Genomic DNA, 18,249 nt, shown 5'->3' with positions numbered 1-18,249 from the left:
ACTACCTAAAGGAAGTTAAAATCCCATAGTTCTGTACATGCATATAATTGAGATGATTTAAAATATATCTAACAAATTATATTTATTAATTGAAGCACAATTTAAAAAACTTGACACTATTTGACACCAATAACTATGGGCGTTAAATCCCTCCTCTTTTATCAATGTGCCTCGTTACTTTTCTTAGTATTTTACTATTTTATATGTAGTAGTGATATGACATTGCAGTAAGCACAAAATTCACTAAAGTCAATCTAACACTTGTAGGTACCCTCACGTATTGTAATCTTGCCCCTCTATTTACTTTTGTACTCCCATTCATTGTTAAGCGGTTTTATGGGTCGAAGGTACCCTCAAGTATTTAAGAGGAAGTTTAGAAACTGTAATTTTTATTTCATCAAACCTTGTAACACGCAATTACACAACGCCAATTATTTTTCCCAGTTCTGTTTTCATAATACAAAATAAGAAGGCCATTTTCCTTAGTGGTATATGCACTGAATGCTCACTAATGACCGACGGACCTTTCAGCTGTGGTCGCAACAGTGGGAAATCGTTCTGTTTCAACTTCGTAGATATGAAGACTGATTAGATGATGGAACAAGTACTATTTACCAGAAGCTAAAAGTGTTGTATCATGTTCCTTCAACCAAATGTGATACGAGTCATTCTGTAAATCTCATTCCATGGAATGCGAGGGCAAGTATTCCTTTCAAGTTTAAATATTAATCATTACTCAACCCACCCACACACACACACACAAGTTCATAGGATTTTGTATGAAACTGTGTGCAGGTGGTTCTCTTTCCAATGCACCGAACAAGTCCACTACAACTACAACACAAGATTTCAAGCATTACTAAGAAGGGAACTATGGGCACAAAAAGAAACAGAATACCATAGTAAACCTGGGGAGCTCGACTAGTATAAAAGGAACTGCTGCCACAATGTCCATTGCATGATCCTATCAAATGTAAAACTATCCGGCAATGGAACAAAACTGGAGTCCTACATTGATAAGAAAAAATTAATTTAAACAATATCATATGCAGACATGTGGGCAATACTCCTAGTTCAGTAAGATCTGTGTGCTTGATGAAGCTTTATATTTCTTGTTCAGGCATAGAAGACAGTACATCTTCTGAATCCAACTTTATCTGCAAAGACCAAAAAAACACAAAAGTAATATATCCACACATTTGAAGATAGGAAAAGCTAATAATCATACAGACACAATGTCCTTTGCATAACTGACATGATAATACCTGCTTGAGATGTATGGCTAAACTTTGACCCAACAACTTTTTAAGCTGATTGCATTGCTCCACACTGTGACCTGTACTTTGCATCTCCTCCAAATTGCACCACAACTGCAGTATAGTCGTGTAAGGAAACCACACCGCCGACATCTTCTTCCTATTAATAACATCACTTGGCCTCTGCACAAGCAAGCAAACAAATTCACAGTATTAATTTACAAAACTATATAGATAGGTACTCAAGAAATGAGATGTTAGGAAATGGAACTTACCAATGAGGCATGCGACTCCAGGTATTCAAGCAATAGATTAGTGGCTTCCGTATGCCGCCCATAGTTTACATATAACCTAAATAATGCGGCTGCGTCAGATTCCTGGCCAGTCATGCCCCAAGATTTTGCATTTCGTCCTCCCTGATATAGAGATTTCTTGGTCAGAATCAATTGTATTTGTAAATAAACATACCGACCAAAACTACTTAACATAAGCCCGTATGTGTAGCAACATTTGAACAAATACAACAAAGTTTGGCTATTTGATAAGCATTGAGCTATTCAACCTGAACAGATTAAAAGATGAGATCCGCTTTTCTTGGCACACTACCATGTTGATGACCAGACACTATTTTATCGTAATCAATGATATATATTACCCGTATGCTAAACAGATATAGGATAAAATTGCTTTGAGCACAAGGTGTTTCCTGCAGCAGAGACTACAGTAATATAATGAACAAAACTCCCAGGGCACTTTCAGCAAGAAAAAAAGTACCTTAAAGATATGAACAAGCCAAAGAGGGAGCTCAATATAAGGATCAGTGTGAAGAAGTGTTTCAGCAACAACTACAGGCAAGCGAGGATGCAATTTTCTGTAGTTCTCCTGAAGAAACAACAGTAATTCAACTAAAAAGAACTCTCAAAAATAACACCAATAAATGCTATGAAATACTATTTTATGCAACTGTGTTGCAACTAAATCAAGTTGTTAAGAAAGGCAAGCTGTCTATGTAATTTTAAAAAGAATATCATCATGTTGGCTGTTGCTTAAAAAATTATAGGAGATTAAAGAGCTGTAAATAACTGGAGAAGGTAATTACAAGATAATGTTCAAGAGCTTCCCACTGTCCAGTTCCATTGAACTGGAGAGCGACGGGGCTATTTTCCATGAAGTCCCCCCTTCTCTCCTCTGTTGACAACAGCAGAAAACCGCTACTTGTGACATTGGGCCTGACAATAGAGTTCATTTATTTCACCAAGCAGAAAGCAATTACAAGCCAAGTTGACTTGGCCAAAATCTTCACTATATGGATAATTAGAACTTCAGAAGAAGCATTTTCACTTCAGACAGCAGAAATTCAGCTTACCTGGAGGATTCCTTTCTAGTGGCATTGGGACAACAATCCCGTGCTATAGAAACAAAAGCGCTTTCCAGTTCCCTAAGAATAAAAAGTGTTTAGTTCCAAAATAATGAAGTTTACTTGAAAGCAGTTGAAAAGGGAACCTTATTTTTAATTAGGAAAAACACCTTTTCAATGCTGAATCCTTCCAGAACTTCAATATAATTGTAAAGGCAGCCTCGTGCAAATTTTCATGAATTAAAACATCCACCAAATTGGATAAAGTTCGGCTTCCTGCAAAGTAACAGCATGAAAATGTGTTATGCAAGTTCGATGTTTTTCTTCAATCACTTTCTCTTGTTCAATGCTGGAAACTTCTTTTACTAAATACTCAATCAAATCATTACCTGATAGTTTGAACTTAATATCCCTGAGACTAAGCAGATACTGAGCTGATGTAATTACATATTCCTTCTCAAGAGCATCTAAATCCACACAATATTTAGAGCCTTGGTGCTCAGGGTCCAAACCAGAAATATCTACAAATGAAAAGGCAGATATAGAACAATAAACAACATAATAGATTTTTCATGTATGCACCCTTTAAAACCCTGTTATTTGAATTTGCATACTAAAGTTGTAAACTGTCAGAAGAACACCAAAATCACGACCCATATCTACGGTTTACTACGAAAGTATCCTACTGCAAATCAAATACACATTATTCGTAACAAATCTGAAATGACAGCTTTAACAGATATAGAGATCATGCCATAACCTGTGATCTCTGTTGAATATAAATAATATGAGTGTATGAATGACATACCGTTTTCAACAGAGCAGTTCCGGGGCTTCTTTATGGGGGAAACCTGGAGACATGCTTCATGCGGAGACGCGTCAAGCCATGCATGGGCATGATCAACCAGCTGCAGAGCATTGATAGCAGAAGACAAGGCATGTAATATATCTTGAAGTGTCGATGAGATGCATGAGTTTGAGTATCGGCCCTCTCCCATGTGCAGGTCGAGTTCTTTCTTTAACCGAACAGAATATCGGTACATGAAAGCCGCCGCCTTTCTCCAGTTGTTTCTCTGAGTCTCAAATGCGTAAAGCACCTTGTACAGGTTTGGCTTTGAAGATATATCCGACCGCTCTGCCTATTCAAAAATTAAAATACATTTGAACCAATTTTGAACACACAGAGAGAGAGAGAGAGACTGGAGAAAGGGGAGGTAGCACAGTTAGGAAAAATGTCCTAGAACTGTTGGTCACCCAAAAGTCAAGAGTTTGATTCCCCCTCGCGACTTTGCAACCTCTGCGAAGGCTTTCAAAAAAGAGAGAGAGAGAGAGACTGAGAAATCAAAGGTCGAGAGTTCGAGCTTCTCTCACCACTTCGCAGCCTCTGTAAAGATTTCCAAAAAAAAAAACAGAGAGAGAGAGAGAGAGAAACTGAGAAATGCTTACCTTGGAAAAGAGCTCCTTCTCAACCCTATCCACCAAGCCAACAAAGGGAATCTCACCATCACAAAGAATCTGCCAAGGAAGATAGAATTATCATTTATGCTTTCCAAAATTTAAACACCAGATCATACAAAAGCACAATTATCAGAAAATTTAGGCTATCACTGACCACAATAAAGATCCACCAACAATCAGTTAAGAATGTGAGACCAGACCTAAAAACCCTGAACTGTGCTGGAAATTAACCAAATTCCTTTCTATTAGATTAACCAAACTGTGTTAGAGTCAAAATTAAGCCCCAAATTAGCTGTAAATCCCTGTATAGGAAGAAAAAGCAAAAAAAAAAAAAAGTAACTGACCAGTACCAACAGGTCTATTGGGTATGAAAACTATGGCCATATAACAATGTTGTAAATCATGGGATATAAAGGATCTAGTGATTTGAAGACAAAGGCGATTCCATGTTCCAAAAAAAAAATGAGAAATGACAGTTTTACCGCTATACAGAGGTATAGTGGGCTGCTTTCAAGGTTTGTGTTTAGCGGTTTTTGCCAACAGCAATCTGACATGAGGTTTGGTCAATTTTTCTCGAACTTGTTACAGCCTCCACCAGATGCTTGTTTCTAGGCCTTTATTTCATTATTTTACCCTTATATTTCTCCTATAAGTCCTATTTCGACACAAATCAAATTTTACCGCAATTTTATTTCTACATGTTTCATGAAGTAAATCCCACAAAACTGGGAACAATCTGAGACCGCAAGTTAAGAAATTAAAGCATTCAAATTTAGTAATAAGGGGAAGGGTGATTTGGATGATTAGGATGATTGATTTGCTGGAGAAATTGGACATTGGCGTTGTAGTCATTGTAGGAAAGAAAGATTGATTCTTTGTATGAGAATTTAAGAACTTTGGAGGGGACTTCATAAAAGTGTGAGTGACTTGTCAGAAATCGGCCACTGATGACATCTGAAAGATTTGTTTAAAAACTTTGCTTGACTAACACCTCTGTGACAAGAAATTATAATGCGAATCAGAAATTTGTGCATAGTTACTGGTAAAGAAAGAGAAGGGGAATCTGAAACTTGATACCGACAAGTTATTTCCAAACTTTTGCAAAGATATGAGGAGAACAGATTACAATGAGGGATCAGGATTGAAACTCCGATACCGTGTTTGGATTTCCATTAGAGAGTAAGATGAAAGAGAGAGAGGGTAATTATAATTTATTTACATATAACAAACACAGAGAGACAAGAAATGATTTGTATTACATTTACATTACTTGATCTAGAAATGTTTTATATTATGAGTTGTTCCATTACATCCCCAAATACATATATGCATACTCGAGTACAGCAGGAAATACAATGTACATAATACTTTAATCCTAACAACGTACATGACACAATGTTTTATTTTATGTTTGAACAGCTTTGGCGGCAATTTATGTTTAACATAGGGAGTATACATGATATGTTGAGGTTCTGTAGGCACACATAAAAAATCTGCTTATAACAAATCAAGGTAGGGCCTAATTTAATAATTGAAGATTTTTCCTAAGAAAGAGTTATGTACACGATCCTGCTGTTCAGATATCAAAAGCTGTTGGAGAAACTTTTATCAACTCAGGTGATAACTTAGGAGCTTATGAAAAATTTAATCAGATCTGTGTTTTGATAGTCAACAAAACATTATTAGATGTAGACCTGTTCATCTTCTTTTCTTCTTTTTTTATATTCAATTCCTTGTCATGCCTCTGATGTGGCTTTGGAATACCAGAGAGGAATAAAGGAACTTTCGGTAATTTGGAGAGCAAGAAGATACTGTTGTCAAGCAACATTAATTGATTTAACTGCAAGCCAATTTTAAAACCATTGTAGAAGTGCTTTCATTGTTGTGGCTTTTGTACTTAAAAAAGGTAATATTAACAATAACATTTTTACCTTAAAAAAATATTAGAATTAATATTTTTATTAAAATCTGCAATACAGGAAAGCTTCAGCAATAGCCTTTGCTATCCCTCAAGTTTTTTCCAGCCCTCACTGAAAGGACTGTTAACAGCAATTTAAAACCTTGCAAAATAACAATGAGAAAAACCTGGAGTAAACAAACCTTGGTAGCACCGATCTCACAAAGCACAATAACGAAACGCCTCAAGCAAATGAATTTGCTATCCTGATCTGGGTTAGATATAATGGCAGAATATGCATCCCCATATCTTTTGAGGTCCAAGCTACACTTGAACACATTCGCCCATAGCCGACCCCGAACAGTACTAACTGGCTCACTGAACTCATCTTCTGCCATCCCATCCACCTGTTCAAGAGCTGCAAGTGCAAAGCGGCATGCACCTTCGCTGATAGAGTGCTGCTCAAACAAATGCATAGCCCATTGATAGTAATGGACCCGCCATACAGCAACAGATTCACCTTCCCCTAACAAACACCAAAGTATAAGAGATTCAAGTATGTTAACTTTGAATTCCTAGTATGATTTAAAAAGTAATGTGTTTAAATTGAGTTGTTATTTAGCAAAGTTTTATGTGATCATTCAAAAAAATAACCAATTCATGAGCTTTTGCTCGATGATAATTTCAAAAAAAAAAAAAAAAGGGTGCTGTGCAACTATTATAAAGTGATATGTGAAATTTCAAAGTAGGAATAAAGAATTGTCCTTTAGCTCAAGTAAAGTGGACAGCTCGTCTCACCTGAATGATGGAATCCCGTCTCTGAAGAGAAATTACGCAATGCTTGTGGAGCTTCTTGACCTGATGCAACTCTGTTCACACAGAATGAACATATTCAATAATAGCAACTTCATTTCCATATTGATTATCTATTGTTCCAATCAGGAAATCCAAATAAAGAAAAAATTCATGACCTAAAAAAGCAACGAATGGATTCATGGATTTGTTGGTCTTTCAAGCCTGAATCAAGTTCAGTATTAGCCAGCATCAACAGACAAAAACCTCTCAGATGGAGCCGAGCACACCATTCATTGTCCTGCTCCTTCTGGCTTGCCCTCTTGTTTCTTGAATAGGCATCAATTATACCCAAGAGGTTCTCCATGCAGAAAATATAGATATGGTAAGAACAATTACTGTGATATTAAATCCAGAGCCTTGACATTCAATTATTTTTCAGAGTTAAATTTCAACTGTAGAACTTCTATTACAATTAAACAAGGCTTATTTGATTTCTAAACAGCCTCATCCAAGCAAGGCATGCATGCATAATGTGTCACAGATTAATATATTGCAAAATAAATAAATCAAGTGATATACCTCAGCAGCTTCATACTGGCCATGACGGACAAGAATAGGGGTTAAGTAAGCAATGGGGCCAGAGAAAATTGATAAAGCACCTTCAAGATCTTTCCCCCATAGGATAGAGCTAATAAATTTCCTTGACAGGTCAATTAAGTCGGTCAAATTTAGAAATGATGAACATAGATAATTTTGGCCTCCGTCTAAGCATGGAAAATCAAGCATGCATGCCTGTGTGAAGTAAAGGGATCCAAGCTTCTTACGCAATGAGAACTTATCAGCATTATCTGTTTTGCATATATGAGAAAAAATAAATAAGCAAGCATTAACTCTAGTCAAAAATCCCATCTTCACCTAAAATGTCATTCGGTGGGAAGTACAATAGCTACATTTTTATTGAGTGGAACAACACAGGCAAGAATGATAGCAAGGCTAAATTAGAAGTCCGTAACAAAAAAACCCAAAAAACCAACGAACATTTGGTACCATTCAGATCTAAGCCACTCCAAGCCAGTACAGGTCATGGCAAGATTGGTACCAGAAACTGGAATCAGAGCACAGAGCAATGATTCTATCAATTAAGGCAAAAGGAAAGACGAACCAATCTGAAGTGAGGAAAGTTGAGAGCTAAAGTCCTCAAGTGGAGGCCGACTAGTTGGAGTGGTTCCCACAAAATGGACCAGAACCCATTGTAATAATATCTCTTCCACCATAGGAATTAGCCGAAGTCTTATCTTTGCAACTTCTTCCAGTGTCAATGACACCTATAAATTTACATTTTTGTGTCAAGCAAATGTTTCAATAATATATATTACCTCCATAAAGAAATTAAAAGCAAGCAAATAATTCTATGATTCTAAACAGCCCAGTAATCCTCTAAATTAAAAACATTAATGAAATATATTAAAATACTTCATGTCATCAAAATATAAAATTCTTGAAGAAAAAAAATTATGTACCTGACCACTTGTTTCAACCAAATAAGCCAGAAGCAAAAGAATATTGAAAGCAGCCTCAAACATTTTTCTAGCTACTTGAGACGTCACCTGAACCATCATAGAACAATTCAGGCCACAGCCGCTTTTGAACTCAATGCTCCCTGTGTTAAATCTCTGGAGGCTCAGGTATTGCAAGTACTTTTCAATGACCTCTAAAACCCCTTTCCAGCTGATTGCTCTAGAATGAAGGGTATGTAGAGAAAATAGTATTTCAACCATGAACGTCCTTTGGTTTTTATGGGCTGATTGCCTCTTTGCCAAATAGGCATCAGACCCAAATATAGTTACCAGAGAGGCAGGAGAGGCAGGACCAAACCCAGTGTTCAGAAACTTCACTAGCTGAGAAAGTATTTCTTCAGAAGACACGACTGGCGAGATAAGAGACTCATGGTAAAAAGCAGGCCCAACCCAGCCAAGATGATGGCTTATACTTTTGATGCATGCAAGAACATCACCAAGGACTTGTGCAGAAGAATCAGACAATTCGGATGCAGCATTCACAGAGGAACCTGAAAAAAAGATTATATTCATCGGTTAATAAATGCTGAATTGATTACAATATTTGTAAGATCTTTCAGAAAACTTAAAACAGTTTCCAATGCACCCAGTCTTGTAATCCTACAAGAATCAATCATGCAACGGAACTACATTCAACAAAATCCAATTTCAACAACTTAAATCGTAAATAAAACCTTGAAGGAAGCACTAGCAGGACACAACAACCTACTTAAGAGTGGAAATTGGGGGAATTAAGACTTTTCTTAACAGAAAAAACATGTTATTAAGTAAATTCAACTCAAAGGCGTCAGACTAACCAAAAGCAAGCTGCTCAGCACTGACCAAAGGACGAAAATGAGAAATGGACCCCTTCCGGATTAATCCAAATGCCCCGCTTTTTGAATCAATAAGTAAACCATGTGGAAGGCTGTTCTCACACCAGTGTTGGAAAAACTGAGAACAGAACTTCTTCCAATAGTGGACAATCAGATTTGGATTCTTGTTAGCTCCCTGTGAAAACCAAAAGAAATGACCAAATCACATATAACAGGAGAAAGGAGTTTCATTCCGTACACCTTACTAAAACCCAGTATGAACTTGGGACAAGAAGGAAATAATATGAATTGACAAGAAGTACCTCACGTTCTATAATTCCCACAATTTCTTTTTTGATCCCAGCCAGAGAGAGAGACTGAAATTGTGACTCAGATAAAAACTTCTTATAGTCTAGGAAGGTTTCACGCAGAGCCAAACTCTGATAGACTCCCGGTTGGATCAGTCTGCGCAGAAATATGCTTGACAAAAAATTCAAGGCATCATCCTAGAAATGAAAGAAAAATCAGAAATATAACTTAATGGTATGAATAAAGGGAAGAAAGTATGTACCTTTAGGAAAGAGAGCAGAGCATCAGATGTCCATATCAGATCACCATCATCAGAATCCTGAAACAATTGATCACCAACAGTTTCCTCTTGCAATTTGTAAGTACATGAATTCTGACTGCAAATAATATAATAAGCAAACTGCATCAGTATTGAGGAGAGTCTTTAGAAACTTATAATGGCTACTGGGATGTAGGTCTCAGATTCTAGTATGCTATTGATCCCCGAAAACCCTAAACCATTCCCATTTTCTGACTGGATGAGCTCTAAGATTTAAAATCAAATTTTCAATCTAAAAGTTCCAACTAAACAAATTACATGTCACAGTCAAACTCAATCAGCTCGAATGATACTGATGCCGCTTGTTTAAGTATCAAAAGCTTCGAGGAGCTCATTTTAATATCAATAGCTTTTCCCTAGAAAAATAAGAGGAAAAAACATGTTACTTTAGACCATTAGTCACAATAAATTACAACGAACTAATAAAACTAACAAACATAGCAAGAGCCAAATACTACCTCCCCAAGAGGAATATCATATGCTGAGGGCTCCTGAGTGAAAAGCGTCTTCTCCTCGGTGCTAAGATCAAAGCTATATACAGTTATTCCATCGGACTCCTGGCCAATTTCATATTTCTCAGTAATAATGAATCAACAAATTCAATTCTGAAAAAATGGAAGAAAGGAGCAGCTCTAACTTACCAAAGCACATTGGTACAGAATTGCAATATGAATTAAATCTTTGTCCATGTCAACTGATCCAACACATATTTTAGACAGGTTTACTCCTGCAATTATGCAATTTTGAAATTTAAGCCCTCCAATAAACCACATGTAAAAGGACAACAATGAAGAATGATGTCATTCTTCATAAATAATATCTTTGTTATATAAAAACTAATATTGGGCCTGCCAGTCAGAAAAAGAAAAAGGGAAGAGAAGTTGCCTTGAGGTTGGTATGAGGTTAAGTTAAGAGAAAGCAATCTTGTGCGATTATATAGATCCCATACACGCAATGCACTGTCATCATGAATAGAAAAAACCATCTTTCTGCCATTTACTTCACTAATCACCATGTCTACTACTGCCCCTACCCCTCTTACCCTGAAAGCCAAAATAAAGAAAATCAAATGATAAACCATTTTCTATAAATAAGGTTTTATTAATGCGAAAATCGATATGTATATCAATAAAAGCACCTAGACACAAAATTCCATAAAAGACGCCCAATTACAGCATCATCACGAAGCTCATAAGAGAATCCTATGATCATTCACAAAACAATGAAATGTTATTGACATGAGAATCAAATATATAGACCATATTGCAGATTAGCCATAGCCAGGTGGCCCATGTCAAGGGCATGTCAGACTGGTACCTTCACTTGGTACAATAACCATGGCATGTATATTTACTTGGGTTATATCTGTAACCTAAGGTTTTCCCCTTCAATATAAATTCTCTACTTGGATTTCTTATTGCCTACAAAAAACTTTTTCCCATTGAGCTTTCTTTTAATAGGTGATGTGCACTGCAGTGACTAATACATAGAATGGTCTAAATTCATTAACTATTGAAACACAATATCATTGAAGACATTTGGATAAGAACACAACTTCATTGAACTAGATATTACCCTATTGCAAAAAAAAAAATGTAACAATAATAAAAGGATAATAAAATTTTTAAAAAAAAGAGAGAAAAGAGATATAGAATAATAAAGAGAGGACCTGGTGAATTAGGGTCCAATTTGCCAAGCTGGTAACAGCTGATAGACCCGTCTTGTCGGCCAATTACTAGACATCCTGGTGTTGCCGTAAGAGCAGTAATTTCTCCATGCTGAGCATTACCTTTAATGCTAATTTCCAATATGTCATTTGCGGGGAGAGTCGAACCAGGTGAATAAGATGAAGGTCTCCGCAAATTACACAAGTAGGCAAATCCTGAAATGGTTACTGCAAGAAGGGAGTATGCAGTAGTAGAACCACTATTGGCCTGAAAAACAAAACGGAGGAGCAGAGAAGTTGGTTGATTGGATAATTTGGTGGAAATCAGATTCCCAAGAGAAAAAATGTTGGCCATAACAGACCTCACTTTTGTATAGAAATGCAAAGGGATAAAGAGCATCCTTGAAAACAAGGCGTAATCCATTGGAAGGGAACTCCTTGGTGGGCGAAATGTCGAAAAGTTCTAGCGCATTGGGCATATTTTTGTGGAACCTCCTGTAAATTTGCAAGTATAAATTAACTTTGTTTCACAGGAAAAACCAGCGCAAAACGTTGGATGTGTCGATATAAGGAAGATAAAGCGTACCAGACGATGTATGCCAGTGGATTGTCTTCGATGACGTGGCACCCAGCGAGGTCGTGGGAGCCCACGCTGTCAGAGAAAGGGGAAGAGGGAGGAGAGGAGGAGGGGACGGTGAGAGAGATCCAATCGAGCTTGTCACTCCCGGGTATCGGGACCTCAACGCCAGCGATAGGCATCTCGGGGACGCCCGCCGATGAGGCCATCGAGAGAGCAGCGACGGCGGGGAGGGGGGTGAAGGAGGGTTTTAGGAGTTACGAGGGAGGGAAAACAAAAATTAGTCTGCTGGACCTGGCTTAAGTTGCGACTTCCATACTTCGGTGTACATCCGTCGAATTGAACTTAGATCAAATTTTGTGTCTTTTATTTATTTTCCAATTTCTGGAGGCATTTCTTTTTCTTTTTTTTAAACTTGGTAGTAGCTATCAAGATTCGTGAGGGGGAATCGAAATCTCGACCTTTGGGTATAACAACTCTAGGATATTTTTCTAGCCAATTTCTGAAGGCATTTCATCGAGGAAAGAATTTGCTCGTCCCGGAGAGACCGTGGAAGTCTCGTCCGGCAATTTAACGGAAATTAAGAATTCGCATTTTGCAGGAATTTTAATGTGTCAAATTGTCCTGCACAGATTTTAATTTGGACTTGATGTATTAAAATTTAAATTTGTACGCAGTTAATATCTTTCGGCGCATTAAAAGTTGTACATGATTAGTGTTTTTCGATGTATCAAAATTTGTGTCCATGGTAGGAGATTATTTTGCAAATTTTTAACGATTTTTCTAGATCAAGATAAATTTCAATACGATATAAAATTTGCATACATAAGATAGAGCGAACCATTTACAAATACAGTGACGCACCATGTCCAGTGCATTACAGTTCGTGTGTATGAGATAGCATCCATTAGCATTTTGCTTTATTACATTAAAGCATTTCCATCAATACAATTAATTAGCAATCACAAGTCAGTAGTCAAATTAAAAATAGTCTCTAATTAAAAAATAAATGCATTCAAAATAGTCTCTAATTAAAAAATAAATGCATTCAAAATAGTCTCTAATTAAAAAATAAATGCATTCATGAAAGAATAATAATTAAAAAAATTTACTTTTTAAAGAATAGTAACTGTCAATTTTCTTATGTGAAATTGTTTTTTAAAACTTTCATAATATGAAAGCTTTCAAATTTTTAAAGGGTTCAATATTTTTGAAAATAAAAATAAAACTGCCAACAAGAACTTTGCAATTGCATTTGCAAGCCATTGGAGATGCTATTTACATAAGTGTGTCACGATAAGTGAAATTTGGAGCTTGACTTTCACTCTCTTTTTTCAAAATAGTAAGTACATAAGCATGAATAAAATAAAATTAAAGATTATATATGATACATTATATATATTATTCTCTCTTTACATTTTGTTTGAATGGAGAATAAAAACAAAACAGAAAGAAGATAAAGGAAATGAAATTCCGTAATTGATTATTTTGTAGTTGAATATTTAATAAAAATTGAGAGCAGAGGAAGAGAAGGTGAGAGAGAAAATCTCATGACTAATTCATGTTTGGATGGATGTTTAATAAAAAAAGTAAGGTTAATGGATGTTACTTTTTAACCTCTTTTAACCTCTTTTAACCTCGTAATCTTTTTAAACTCTTTTAACCTCGTAGAGGTATTATTCTACAGATCTCTGAATTGAAGTAACAGAGGTAAACAAAATTGACTAAACAATAAAATGTACAAGATAGTAACACTCATTTACGTTTCTTTCCCTCCCCTTCTATTCTCCACCAAAAAACACATGACAAAATGCCGAAAAACATATGTCCTCTTTTTTTCAAAACATATGACAAAATACATTTTTCTCAAAATTCTTAACAAAATGTCCTTGTGGACTCCACTTTCTCCTCTCTTCTCCTTCCTCCCACCGGTTTTTTTTATTAATATCCTAAAAAATAATAAAAATATCAAATATGCCCTCTGCTTTTTTTAAATGCCCTAACCGGCCAGCTTTTTCTACGAAACCACCCCGCGTTGGGGCGGTCAACTTCTTCTTTTTTGACCAGACCGTCCAAGGGCATGGAGGTCAACTACAGTAATTTTTTTTTAGAGATCTTAATGAGAAATGATTGAATTGCTACGGTAATACTTTCACCAATATGCAGTAATATTTCTTCATTTCTCATTAATGGTCAGGTATAAGAAAGATTGAATCGCGGTGATATTGGTGAAAGTTTTGAGTCAAGATACTTTTTAACATCGCATTAATATTGATGAAAGTTTCGAGTCGAGATACTTATAAAAAAACAAATGCGTATGAATAATATACATTGAAATACAAAAGTGGTAACCAATTATAACAATTAAATATACTAAGCAACACATTATATAATTTGTGCAAAATTGAACAATAAATCAATAGATTAACTACCAACCATAAGTCTTCATAGTTAGAACAACAATTAAAGAGAAAAAAACATGCAGTTCATTATGATATCGGACGATAGTGAAATCAAATGTAACATGTATACCAAAGTCATAAATCTTGATGGATATAGGTCATCACTTACAATAGTAGAGTTAATATGCACAATTAGTTTTGTGCTTCAATTATATCCTACATCTCCATCTTTATTTTCAAAATTCAAATAGTCAATTTGAAGTTTTGAACCGTTCAACATGACATCTACATTAAAATGTGCTTAGAGACTAAATTTTATATTTTTTTGGAAATTTTTAACTATTGTTTAGATAGGTACCAAATTACCGTTTTGAATGGTCCAAGAGCATTGATTTTGTACATCTCCATTCTTATATTATGCACATAGTTGTCCTGATTCACCAACGGCTGAGATTGAAAGATTAATTTTCAAATTGAATATCAGCCCTTCTATCACATAATTTGCCTTTTTTTGATTAAATACATCAATTTTATATGTAGAAGTCTAAAATTTAGTTAAAAACAAACTCGTCACAAAAACTGCTGCATAGTTTGTTACAATTAAAATTGAATGGATCCCTCACGATCCGTTTCCTTATTTCTCTTTAAAACTATATTCAATTTCTGCAATTATATTATTTTCTTATTTCTCTGTTTCCTCCATTTCATTTCTCCTCTTCCTTCATAGTTTCGACAATGAAAATGAAACTATCATATATTTCTGGATTTTGTTTAGGGCTACTATATCTTTGTGAATAGATAAATAGCAGATATTGTGTTGATGGAAACAATCATATCTTTCGGATCTGAATATATACGTAAAGAAAATCCTTATTTGAATCATTTAATCATTTCTTTCCCAATTTTGTTTATTTACATATTATTTCTCCTCTAAATCGTTTAATAACATGTCTTAGTTGTGGATATTAAATCGCAATGATAATTCGAGATTTTTTTTATATTATATTTGATCCGTTTTATTTATTTGTTGTTGTTTCTTTTATTGTTATTTATTATTTGGATACCTATTTTTTCTGTGTCTTTTATTTTCATTTAAATATATTTTTTCTTAATTTTGTGTGAATGTCAAATAAAAAGGTCTCTTTATATTCTATTCAATCTTATAATATATTTTTGTTGCAACGCACGGGCACGATACTAGTATCTAAAAAATAGTTAATTTTTTCATAAAAGATAATATAAAATTTAGTCTCTAAGCACATTTAAATATGTAGATCATGTTGAGAGATTCGGATCGATTGTTTGAACTTTGAAAACAGATATAAAGATGTGAAATATAATTATAACACAAAACCAATAATGCATTTTAACCCTTCTCCACTTACAATAAACATTTGCATAAAAAAGGGATAAAATAAGACATAATTAACGGAAGAATAAAAGTGCTATTAGTTAAATAAGATTATGTAAATAAAATAATATTTGGTATTCAAACTGCATGATAATCCTTTCATACATGTACTATAGTAATTTAATACGAAAACAAAAAGATTTTGTTGTAATTATTTATCATTTATTTTGTATACACCTAACATTGGGCTAATTAATAAAGGTATAACAATACGTAAGAAATGTAAAACCTAGTGCTCAAATTGTAAAGATGAATTGCTCGTTGGATATTGACATTGACAGGCAGTAAAATTAATTGTATCATCCGAATTACCACTCAGGCATGCATGTTGAAAGTAATACTTTCACCAATATCATTTTTCACTGAGATCTGTAGCAATTCATTATGGGCATGCATGTTGAAAGTAATACTTTCACCAATATCATTTTTCACTGAGATCTGTAGCAATTCATTATGGTGAAAGTATTACTGTAGCAATTCAATCATTTCTCATCAAGATCTCTAAAAAAAATTTTATTGTATCTGACCGCTCTGTCTCTAGGCAGTATGGTCAAAAAAACAAAAAAAAAGTTGAGCGCCCCAATGCGGCTGGTTTCGTAGAAAAAGCTGGCCGCCCCGAGGGGGGGGGGGGGGGGGGGGTTAGGGGCCTTAGGACATTTAAAAAAAGAAAAATAAAAAGCTGAGGACATATTTTATATATATATATTTTTTTTAGGGTATTAATAAAAAAATCGGTTCCTCCACTTCTCCCTATTTCCCTCCTTTTATTTTTTTTGTTTAAGTAGAAAAATATAATTATAATTTCATTCACGTTTTAAATTATTTTTTACCTTTTTATGTATAACTGATTAGAATTAAAAACTGTAGCGCAAAATTTTATTTGTTTAAATAAAAAAGCATAATATTAGCTTATACGTAAAATCTTTCCAGCATATAGATCATTTTAAAAATTATTAAAACACGTAGTATTAACTTATTTTATAAAATCTTTTTATTTTACATATTTTTAACATACACATGCTATCTGGTTTATTCGTTTTGAAATTTCATATTTCTATTTTAACAATTATAAGAATTTTATCACATCACATGTTAAGAACAATTTAAATTAAGATTGGTCAGTTGAAATGATAATGTGGCAAATTAGATTCCTTAATGAAATAATAATGTTGTCAATTGAAAATTAATGTAATTATATTACCGTACTTTTCATTCTTTACCGTATTTTTTTTTATTTTCTAGACTATTTAATTTAATTTTTTGCTTAGCTATTTAATTTCTAGACTATTTACTCAACTGAGTTAAACTGGAGAAAATTGAATTTAGGTTTTTCTCCTCTGACTTTCCAAGCCTGCCCATAAATAATTAATTTCATATAAGCATAAATTAAATTAAATAGTCTAGAAGAAAAATACAGTAAAGAATGAAAAGTACGGAAATATAATTATACAAACTTTTTTTTTTTTTTGAAAATCTTCGCAGAAGCTGCGAAGTCGTGAGGGGGAATCGAACTCTCGACCTTCGGGTACAACAACTCTAGGACTTATTCCTAGCCAATTGTGCTACCTCCCCTTTCTCATAATTATACAAACTTAGGTCATGTTTGGTTGTGGAGTAAGAGGTGGAGTAAACCCCTTACTCCACGCTTAAGGAGCCAAACGAGGAGTAACATAGACTGTTCAGCAGTACGTCAAATTGTGAAGCTACTGTTTTCCTTTCCTTTACTGTTTTAACTTAGTTTTGTTTAATTTCACTTTCTTATTTAGCTCAATCATCTTGAGCAAATTGTAATTTTATTTCTAGGAGTTACATCTCCAATGTAACTCAAACTTCAATGAATCAAATACGGGCTAGACCCATATTTTCTTCAAAAAAAAAAGATTTGAGCTAAACCGGAGTAACTTACACCACCTAGAGAGGTGGTTTAACTTACTCCACCAAACATGATTAATTTACTCCAGTTTAGCTTGGAGTAAGAAATTTAATCCGGTTTAACTTTACTCCACAACCAAACATGACCTTAAAGAGTAGAACTAGGGTGTTGTGAACTCAAGTTTAAAACCCGTCAAATCAAATTCAAATAACGAATTCGAACCGTTGAAACCCGCCTACCTTACGAGTGATGCGTCTACATGGGAAAATTTTAAACATTCGAATTAATTTAGTATAAAATCAAGCAGTCAAAATTAGAAAGTTAATAAATTAATTTTAATGCATTTATATTTTTAACGTTTTTTTACCACCTATACAATTTTTTTTTTTTTTACATGTAGACGCATCACTTATAAAGTAGATAAATTTTAACAGTTCAAATCTATCGTTTAAAAAACCAATTGGATGAATTTTATACTTGAGTTCATCACTTAAGAACACCCCAGTTCTAGTCCAAACTCAAATAATTTTGTCTTCGGCCAAAATTTGTCCCGTACAA

General features: G+C 34.6%; 1 protein-coding gene across 1 annotated transcript; it reads right to left on the bottom strand.

Annotated features, from left to right (window-relative positions):
* Positions 1-874: 874 nt before the first annotated feature.
* SAR1 (SUPPRESSOR OF AUXIN RESISTANCE1) lies at positions 875-12,282 on the bottom strand. The gene is made up of 27 exons (XM_078319372.1): positions 12,015-12,282; positions 11,791-11,923; positions 11,432-11,696; positions 10,901-10,964; positions 10,648-10,805; positions 10,404-10,489; positions 10,221-10,319; positions 10,021-10,118; positions 9,706-9,820; positions 9,458-9,640; positions 9,138-9,330; positions 8,284-8,831; positions 7,926-8,088; positions 7,343-7,611; positions 6,940-7,121; positions 6,767-6,837; positions 6,172-6,494; positions 4,060-4,128; positions 3,422-3,752; positions 3,003-3,134; positions 2,784-2,889; positions 2,623-2,694; positions 2,356-2,485; positions 2,031-2,138; positions 1,532-1,672; positions 1,266-1,439; positions 875-1,157 (listed from the first exon to the last, which is right to left on the bottom strand). The coding sequence occupies exons 1-27, from the start codon at positions 12,212-12,214 to the stop codon at positions 1,104-1,106; spliced, it is 4,467 nt and encodes a 1,488-aa protein (XP_078175498.1). The 5' UTR covers positions 12,215-12,282; the 3' UTR covers positions 875-1,103.
* Positions 12,283-18,249: the final 5,967 nt, after the last annotated feature.

Source organism: Carex rostrata, chromosome 18 (genome assembly GCF_964058835.1).
Source record: "Carex rostrata chromosome 18, lpCarRost1.2, whole genome shotgun sequence".
In the NCBI taxonomy this organism is placed as follows: domain Eukaryota; kingdom Viridiplantae; phylum Streptophyta; class Magnoliopsida; order Poales; family Cyperaceae; genus Carex; species Carex rostrata.
This window is presented reverse-complemented; position numbering and strand designations above follow the sequence as displayed.